Source organism: Loa loa, assembly GCF_000183805.2.
Source record: "Loa loa unplaced genomic scaffold supercont3.470, whole genome shotgun sequence".
NCBI classification, from domain to species: Eukaryota; Metazoa; Nematoda; class Chromadorea; order Rhabditida; family Onchocercidae; genus Loa; species Loa loa.
Genome location: NW_018108650.1, coordinates 3,859 through 13,494, shown reverse-complemented (window position 1 = coordinate 13,494; position 9,636 = coordinate 3,859). Strand labels below are relative to the sequence as shown.

Sequence of the window (9,636 nt, the reverse complement as noted above, 5' to 3'; positions counted from 1 at the left end):
TTTTGAATATTTGACTTACAATTCAATTATTTCTTAAAATTTGTTTAAAATTTCAAACTAAAAATTGTGCAATTTTTAATAAACGAAAGTAAAAGTTTTATTCAATGAGCAATTTAAAACTTAAATCCAATTTTTTCAAAAAAAAAGAGATTAAAAAAAATTAGAAAATTTCAGGTGCAATACGAGAAAATTTCCATGGAAAACAAAAAAGAAGTGTTGGAAATAGGGCAGTAAATGTTTTGTAATAAAAAAGATATACTAGTTTTGAAACTATTTTATGAATATTGAATTGAAATGAACGGCAGAAAGCTGTTTTAGAATATCTGTATGAATTGAAATTATTAGTAAAAAATATCGAAGAAATAAAAATATTTCAAGGATTGGATTGAAAAAATTAAAAGAAGAAAAAGAAAAAGGAATCATTACTATCACAGTCAGAAAATATGGAAACAAGAAATTCTTTTTTTTTCAAAATTAAAATTTAATAATTAATTTAACAAAATGATGGCAGAAAAAAATAGAATCAGAAAATATGTGAAATGCTGTAATGTTTCATTATTGAAATTAAATAAACCAAGGATAGAGTAACTACCAAAAAACAAAAAAACAAAAAAACAACAATCAATATTTTTATAGCAAAAACTACTTCTTAGTTAAAAAAAAAAAATTACCGAATTAAAAATCATTATTCTATCATAGAAAGTTAAAAATAATTTCAAAGATAAAATGAAAAGAGAAAGAGAAACTTTGTAGAGAAAATAAAAGCATCATTTCCAGAAACCTTTCAATAATACAATCTGTATTGTTGTTTCGATCATATTTTATCTTATTTATTGAACTAACTTGGTGATCTTCCATCTTTAGGCTTATAAATGGAAGAGCTAAACTGAAACAGGCTTCATATAGAAACTTACTCTTAATAATAATATACTTAAATCTTGCTATTCCTATATTTAAAACATTTGAATAATATTCATCAGCTAATTTTATTCATCAACAAAATTTATCATTCATTTGACAAACATCATGTTAACTTTTAGAATGTTATACAAATTGATTTCATTGGTTCTGTTTCATCACATACGATAAATATATGGATGCATGTAAAATAAATGTACATGCATGCATGCATGCATGTTATATATGCATAACTGTATATCTGTTGATATGATAGAAGGAAAATAACGAAGATTTAGACAAATAATCGATAACGAATTCCGAAATAATTGAATTTAAGTATTATTTGCAGCTAATAGAATTATTGTTTGAGTGCAACATACAGCGCTTCCACAAAATTTACTCTTTCACAAAATTTACTATTGAACATAAATATATTATGCCACATATGAAGTATTATTTTATGAAATGATTCAAACATTCAAAACATCTTCAATTTGATGGAACGTTTACCGAATCGAATGAATTCATTTTTTCGTTTGTTAAATCTGTAAACAAATTTCCGTTACTGATGATGCTTAAACTTAATTTAAAAATCATAAATTTTTTCCAATTAAAATTATATCATATGTTCAAAATAAGGATAACTGAAAGCAATCTTAATTATGCTAACGCGAAAGATTTCGGTGCTGGTAATTAATTGGAGTACAACATGCCGTAAATATTTTGAATGAAGTACAAATTTTGAATTTCGTAAAAAGAAAAATTTCGTATCGTAAAATAATTCGAAATTTTGGAACGAATAAATTTGTTTTTATACTTAAGCTAAAAACTAATTTGCGAGGGAATAATTCAAACTCATATTGAATCTTAAAGCAAAAAGAAAAAAAAAAAAAAAAAACAATATAACATAACGAAACGTACTTCATGAAACCATTTCTTTTCCCAAAGCGAATAAATTCGTTTTTACGTTTGTCAACTTGAAATGGCTCGTTCATCAAGTCATCATTAATCCTCATCCCTATAAAAATTTAAGTTCGAATTTAAATTTGCAATGAATTGCATAAACACCAAAGCACGAAATATCCGGCTATATTAGAAATTCGTACATAACTGATTTGACATTTGCTATTCTCCAAACAATTTCTTTTAAATTTCTACCATGTATGCTACATTTGGAAATAAGCAAGTGAATTTAAAAATACTGCACTTGGTAGTCAATTATTGCAGTCTCCTAGATCGATTGAAAAATGAAGAAGTTGTTGAACCTAGTTGTTATTTTTAAAGTTCAAAGTTGCAGAGATACACTAATTTATAATACATTTCAGCTTCCTTTGCTCGAAAAATTTTCAAAGTCAAAAAAAAAATTTTTTTTGAACGAATTTTCCTAAAGCTAAATTTGGTTATGCAAATTTTTACATTGGTTTTCATTTAGTTTTTATTCAAAATTATTGAATAAAACATAGAAGAAGGAGAATAAAAAAGTGAAAAATGATAGTAAGGTATGTTTTCAAATATCTCACTATTAAGAGTTTTATGTTAGCAAATGACGTCATTAACAAATAAATAATTTTACATTTACTCCGTGAAATTAGTCGTTAGAATGCTTTATGGACAAGATTAATGAAAGGACATTTTTGAATTTTTATTACTGTGATATTTAAATATGTTATATTGATGCAAAAAATTGTACCTGAATATGGCAAAATGTTGTAATCAACCAATGGTGATTCCTGGAAACGTTCAAATTATTCCGATAAATAAGTATTAGATAAGTTGATTTATCTCGTATTTTTTAAAAATTTAATTTAATTATATCATTCAATTTAGGCAATAAATACATTCGTTTTTCTCTTTTGCTTTATATCACCCATTTTACTAGTTTCTAAATATTACAAGAAGTTCTTCTTCATTTGTTCGCTCTTATGGTAGCTCAAATCAATAAATGGGAACACATCTGATCTTCAACGAAGTACCAAATCTATATGCATTTGAATAACTGATGCATCTACTCAGTTATACCTGGATGAAGTTCTAAAATTCATTAGTAACACAAATGAACAACTATTTCCCTTTCTGGATCATTGTAAATCTCGAAAATCCCAGAAAATGTAGTATGTCGTATCCCAAAGCACCTTTTTTTTTTTAGAATCTTAGCAATTTTAGGAATATAGAAAATAAAAATAATCCGTTGACATCATTTTTGGTCTTCTCTTTGCCACTTTTTTCCGTACACGGAAAAATCCATGAAGACTTAAGCTCTCCAGAAAGATTATATCATGGTACGAAGTACTTGCTAACTGTTAATTTTATCTCGCTTTTTTTCTTACTTCAGTTTTAAAAATTATTTTTAAATTATAACGAAGAAAATAGAACTTAAATGCTGCTAATCATAAAATGTATGATGAAATATCTCACACTCTTCCAAACAGAGAGAAGGATGAGACTTCTGAAATTTGATCTATGTCATCCTTGCATTGACGGATAAAAAGCGTAATAGGAATTTTTCAAAAGATAGCTCATCAATACTATCAGCAAGTAAAACTTATTACAAATCATCGTCACATGATAAATTTTTGATACATTTAACTTTTGTTACAAATTTTGTTATTGAAAAACTAGACGAATAAACAGTAGTGAAATTTTAAGTCTGAATTTTATTAGAGGTAAATTTAACCTACATCATATAATGAATCATGCACGGGAAGATGGGCTGCTAATGATAACGGTAGTATATCAGGAACCAACACCATAACCAAAAGCACTTGAATGAAGGCATTGGAGACAGAAGGGAGACAGGTCATTGCTGTTTTAAATCTCGCAGTTGATGAAGCGGTATTGCAGATATATTAGTTTTGAAATGATCTTGTGAAAATCATTGTGGGAGTGTTTTAGTTGTCAATTCGTTTATACTCACTGGAACTCCACCTTTCGATCCATTCAAGTGCTTCTTTTTCCATCTTATTCCTGTCCGCATACTTTTCCCCTTTCCATTCATCATTGAGTGACACTTTTCTTGAAGCTAAATAAACCATCGCTTTACTATAATGATTACTTTTATATGCATTTCATAAAAATTATCCTTCATTTTACTTTTCCTTCTGAAATATCATTCATAACCTCATCATTTCACAACTCTTTCAAAATCCATTGATTGATCATAGCGTTATACTTCATTAGTTAATGAAGTAAAGATTAAATTAGCCCAACTGATCAAATCATAAACACCATCACTAGGCATTATCAATCAATTATGAAGCGAACAAGGAACAATTTTTTTTTGTCCTGAAGGATTTTGCACCGACATTGTTTCAAACCTTATGAATAGTTCTGTCGCTTGGAAAACGATGCATTGCATCTTATACGGATTTATTGTTTCATTTTGAAATTTAAACTAAAATAAAAACTATGTGGAAATTTCGTTGCTGGAAATTTAAGAAACTGTGTTACTTCAGAGATGATAAATTCATGAAGCTAATTATTGGTTGAGATTTTCGTGCTAATTATAATTATGATTCGACAAATTTAATTAAGTCAATCATTGATGACTTTACAAGGATTTCGCTTTATTGATAATCGTATTTATTAATCATCAAAAATATCCTAAAGAGAGGATTCACAAGACAATGCTAATCAAAGACCAATCACAATCATATCATTGCTAGCAAATTAATGAGAAAAAAGTTGAATTTCAGTATATCTACTGAATACATACCAACTCTCATATCATACACCGCGGTTCTCCACCAAACTCGATGCAAAACGAGCATCAACATGACCACTCAGAACACAAATACCCTGGACATTGCTAGCAAACTGAGTCGACCCTACCAACCTTACAAACCCATAACACCCGCAATCATCCAGTAACCGCGGCACTACATATTTGACCACACACTGATTGAGAGAGCAAAGAAAATGGACATTAACAATTTATTGCCAGCAGCCCCCGAACAAACCACTCCACAATCAGTGTCCACTCTACCACCGTAGCCTAACTCGCTACTAAACGATCCGCCTTGCCGTTGATTCTCATTCATTTAGCACAAAATTTTTAATTAGGTTGTAAGAGTTTCAAGCACCATACAGTAAGAGAAAATCTCTCGGCACATACAATACCAGTGCATTGAACACTCCCATCTACAATATAGAACGTTTTAGCTGAAATTTTCATCTTTTTTTCTCTGTACAGGAAAAAATTTAAAACTCACTCATTATTGGATTTAAATAACCATAAAGATGAGATGTGAATGCCATCTGCCTACTGTGATGGAATACCAGGAAGGAAGAGAGTTTCGGCTGGCGTTGCACCCGATTTGGACTGCATCTTGGCTGGGAAGTGCCAGACCCCTGAGCAGGAGGAGTGCCTGTTCGGGACTGCTTATTTCCTGGGGACCGCCGGAAGGCTCGGCTAGTCTGGCGTCAACACGAGGTGATACCGACGCGGGTGGTACTGGGAGCTATTACATTGAAGTGGTGGGGAAAGTGGTCAGTTGAAGCAAAGGGTGAGTAAACAGCAAATTCTCTGGAGAATCGTGGTAGGACTCGGCTAATCTGATGTTGATACGGAGTAATATCTACGTATGACTGATGTTGAAAAGTGCTATATTGAGACAATGAGAAAAGTGGTCAGTTGAAGCAAAAGATGAACAAATAACCTCCGAAAAAGATACCAAAAGTGATCGAAAGGAAGAAATAGTATCAAAGTATACAAGTCAGCTAAATTTGGAACTATGTCTTCTCTATTTTCGATTTTCTGCTTCGAAATACAATATTTTCCTTAAACATCTTTGAAGTGTCTGAGGAAACGACTAACATTTAATTGGCCACAAGATAGTCAATTTTTTCTCTTGGAACATGGATTAAAATTTCTGATCATATGTATTAAATGAGACTGATTCATAACACACTTAAGTACTTAAGCCTGAACAAAACTATCGGTCATTTTAAAATGCGATCATGAATAACTGGGACATCATTATTTCATCCTAACGCCTGCGCAAAATCGGTTCCAATTATGCGTCTCAGTTGTCCTGTATTTTTTTGATGATTTTATTGTTCCATCGGTCTCGACGGGATTTCTCATCTTTATGCTGTTGGATGTGGCTTTCCAGGTGTTCCAGGGTTTCCTTCCGCAGCAATCCGGAATTGCTGTTTTAGAATTTAATCCATGAGTGGAGAATGTGTTGTGTTGGAAAGTGCGCTTAAAACATCAACTTCCAATTATTGCACTTCATTCGATGAACTTCTGAAAAGAATTTCCAATTTGAGGCAAAACCAGCTTACATTTGGTTAGTTTGGTTTGTTTTCTGACAATTTAAACACAACATTTTTCGAATCCAATTACATATTCTTAACTATCAAATATTTTAGCTCATTAACAAAAACGACGCGATTTCATGCGTTTCGTAATTAAGCAAATGATAGTATTTTAATTTTTATCATGATAATAACAATGGCATGGTATTTGACGGGATGTTAAGATTATGATGAGTCAAAATAGTTGAAGTTAGAAGAGTGGGGAAGTTAGCAAAAATTTGGAGCGGACGTTAGGGAAATGCTACCGTTTCATTTTCTGGGGTTTCCATTGCTTATCTTCCCGAAATGATCCAAGAAGACATGGGTGTCATCCGAATGTATTTTTTATTGTAGATGTTTGTAAGGATGTTAAATGGTACAATGAAAAGAAAAAAGGCGCCATTTCGTTATCATGTCAATATACGGGAAAAAGTGGGATAAATCTATTAGATGGACTTTATGGGGCGAGGGTCGAAGTATCAAATAGCGAAATCAATCAGGAACGTCATTTATTCCCCATGATTTATTTTGCGGTTACAGACAAGGATTTTGAAGTTATCTCGAATCATGAACGGAAGTGGTGTAAGCTTTTTGCCGATTTTATTGCTGGAAGCACTTATTGCAATGCGAAAAATTGTGCTGCGCATAGCGATGATATGCTCTGGTACGTATCTATGCAGCAACTCAATCGAGACTTTTGCATTGGTCAGGAAGTAAGTTGTATACAACTTTTTTATCTTACTTCGAAATGAGTTGGAATACAAATATGACTGAGTTTATGTATAATGGTGATGTCATCATCATTATGCATAATGACATCACCTATAAGTCGTATTCACATGTTTCTTTGTGAAAATGAAGTTTTTTCTTTTTTTTTTTAAATGCTGCTTCATTAGTTTTCTGGTTATCTCTTCCCTTTTGCCAATTGTTAGTTGGGAAGATTTGCAGAAAGTACGTTTTTGGTTATTTCTGAGTCTATTTATGTCACACTCGGGTTGGACATATTGTTCAGCTTTATTTAGGATGGTCAGCTTCAAGTATACAGACGTCAAAGTCCTAATAAACCGGTGCTCAATGATCCCTTGATAAATTGGGAAGAAACCGTTTGTCTAAACCTCATCCTTCAACAGGTACGTTTCACCGAAATGTCGCACAATTTGAAAAAATGTTTCTCGCTTATGGTTAAAATGTGGAAAGAAGTTCCTTTTTATCGAATAAAATTGGATTTCGATTGCGATAACGATTTCCTTATTTTCGTTATCGATCTTTAGTGATGTACTTGTTCGTGATGGTGAATGCTGATGAAAATTCTATCTGCGTATGAGATAGAATTGGCAGTATTTGCAACTAATGTTCCTTATTTCTTATTACTCCATGAGAAAATTAGTTTGATCAGTTTTGGAGGAAAAAAAACGGTTTGTCCAGAATTTGAAGCAGTACATTTCAGTTGGATTTTCAAGTCACTTGTGCTGTTTGCATTAAAACCAGTCCGCAGAATTTGCAGATTTTGCGTAAAAATTGCCAAGTAAGGTTCTTCAATATTTTTGCTAGCATATCGGAATTTAATCTTTACATAGAGTTTTATTCTGAAGAATTATGCGATACCATATAATTTTCCAATTTCTCATAGAGAATTGATGAACAACCATTTGCAGCGGGTATACCCATCACCAAGTAAACGACGGATGGATAGCAAGGGTGAATGCGAAGAAATCACTTATCCAAAAATCTATTTCGCGATAGATGACTTTGAACAGGTTTGCTTCTTATTTGACCACGTAGGTAAGTTTTCAAGTTTGCTAGTTTTATAAGATTTAAAGATTGATATCTATTTTTTTTATTGTATTTACACGTATTTTCCGTATCGACTTTTCATCATTTTCAGATCTTTAGTGATGTAGTTGTTCGTGATGGTGAATGCGTATGCGTTGAACTGGTAGCGAGGGATAGGCGCAAAAATTGTGAAGCAGTTATTTTTCTTGGTTCAATTCGATATGAAGTTCTGAAGCAAGCGTACGATTCACGAGTATGCTTAGATTTCTCTTTTATTTGTTCGGTCTAATTATATTTCTTAAGTGGACCACTGCACTTCTGATTTGTACTGGTTGAATAAAAAACCAAGCTACTTTTCTATATTTAGGCATCTTTCTCTTGGCAGTGGGCGCAGAAGCTCATCACTCCCAATCAGCGACGCCGCGAATTCGTTCGAATGAGAGGACCACATGGGAAAGGTATGCTGTGCTCATTTATTTGTTAGACTTAACATTTACACTTAAGCATATGTCGTAGTAACAAAAATGATACAGTCGTATTGCAACAATTCTTACATTAGGGATGCTGTTGTAGGGTATGCAGAAATGGCGGTCATGCGTCTTGCAAACTGTGGCTATGAAACTCCTGTGTCAGAGCAGTCATTAAATTTTGAAGATGTGAGTTTCAATTTTTTCATATGCTATCGAAAAATTTGTTTAGACTTACATATAAATTTAGTGACTTCGAGAACATTTCGTTTCGATTTCTTCCATTAAACCTTCGCTAATTTTTCAAGTGTTATGAAACCAACTTGTATGGGACTTGTATTCGTAAAATCACATGTTTTAAGTTAGGACAGTGCGGGATGCGACGCATGTCTGATACGAATTTAAGTCATTATCCAAAACGATTGACAATGACGCCTGGATTATCAGAAGGGTATGATGCCAGCAGAGGACGACGGTGGCAAAGTGAAACGGACACTCTAAATCAATATCGAGAAGTTGAAGCTAATAGTATCGATGACGGTATTGACTTCAGTATTTCATTAACATCATCGTAATACATTGAAATTAAGGGAAATTTTGCGTAACTCTCAATTCAGATCAAAACTATTACCTTAGAACATTAGTTCTTTGCTGTAACAAATCAATGCATAGTGTTTCATTACTTACCATTTTGAACAGTTTTTCAAATAACCTTGCTAGAAAAGTGATAGCTTAGAGGGAAAGGAGACAAATCATTTTAAAACTCACTGTAACTTCTGAAGAAAATACCAAGTAAATTGTTGGTAAGGAATGTGAAGAGATAGTAATTCGAATAAAATTGTGGGAGTTTTAAAATCCCAAATAGAAGAGGACATCCCACTTAACATTTTCAACTATTATTTCATAAGAAATGCAATTCGTGAAGAAGTATTATCCATGTGAAGTAATTACTGTTGTTGTTTTGAACTTTTCTGTTATTAACTCGAACTTATTTTCTATGTTTGCTGGTTTTAAGAACTTTGAATTACAGTGGTATTACTCGTTTATATTTCCAAGTGAAAAATGCTGCTATAATTCTTTTTTGGGGTTTTATTCTATTTAGAGCTGCTTTTTTATCCAAATATTGCTACCAAAAAAAAATAAATGAAGGTGTTGCTGCAACAAAAAAAAAAAAAAAAAGAAAAAAAAGAAACGACTTACC

At 32.0% G+C, this 9,636-nt stretch overlaps 4 protein-coding genes across 4 annotated transcripts in view; 2 read left to right on the top strand and 2 right to left on the bottom strand.

Moving 5' to 3' along the window:
- Window positions 1–1,378: 1,378 nt before the first annotated feature.
- Window positions 1,379–3,932, bottom strand: LOAG_09821 (hypothetical protein; the record flags this gene model as incomplete). The annotated part of the gene is made up of 5 exons (XM_003145348.1): window positions 1,379–1,445; window positions 1,822–1,918; window positions 2,591–2,630; window positions 3,579–3,661; window positions 3,815–3,932. The coding sequence occupies 5 exons, from the start codon at window positions 3,930–3,932 to the stop codon at window positions 1,379–1,381; spliced, it is 405 nt and encodes a 134-aa protein (XP_003145396.1).
- A 691-nt stretch (window positions 3,933–4,623) lies between these two features.
- LOAG_09820 (hypothetical protein) lies at window positions 4,624–4,937 on the bottom strand (the record flags this gene model as incomplete). Its single annotated transcript, XM_003145347.1, has 2 exons — window positions 4,624–4,695; window positions 4,857–4,937. 2 exons carry the CDS (start codon window positions 4,935–4,937, stop codon window positions 4,624–4,626), a joined length of 153 nt encoding a protein of 50 aa, XP_003145395.1.
- A 199-nt stretch (window positions 4,938–5,136) lies between these two features.
- On the top strand, window positions 5,137–5,394 carry LOAG_09819 (hypothetical protein; the record flags this gene model as incomplete). The annotated part of the gene is made up of 1 exon (XM_003145346.1): window positions 5,137–5,394. The coding sequence occupies one exon, from the start codon at window positions 5,137–5,139 to the stop codon at window positions 5,392–5,394; it is 258 nt and encodes an 85-aa protein (XP_003145394.1).
- Window positions 5,395–5,954: 560 nt separating this feature from the next.
- LOAG_18727 (hypothetical protein) overlaps window positions 5,955–9,636 on the top strand; it is a 4,831-nt gene continuing 1,149 nt past the window's right edge. The window contains exons 1-9 of the mRNA XM_020451390.1: window positions 5,955–6,188; window positions 6,736–6,908; window positions 7,218–7,325; window positions 7,643–7,720; window positions 7,851–7,952; window positions 8,081–8,221; window positions 8,336–8,426; window positions 8,542–8,624; window positions 8,798–8,975. Of these exons, the coding sequence (XP_020304827.1) occupies window positions 6,068–6,188; window positions 6,736–6,908; window positions 7,218–7,325; window positions 7,643–7,720; window positions 7,851–7,952; window positions 8,081–8,221; window positions 8,336–8,426; window positions 8,542–8,624; window positions 8,798–8,975 (1,075 nt within the window). The 5' untranslated portion in view covers window positions 5,955–6,067. The remainder of the gene's footprint in view (window positions 6,189–6,735; window positions 6,909–7,217; window positions 7,326–7,642; window positions 7,721–7,850; window positions 7,953–8,080; window positions 8,222–8,335; window positions 8,427–8,541; window positions 8,625–8,797; window positions 8,976–9,636) is intronic.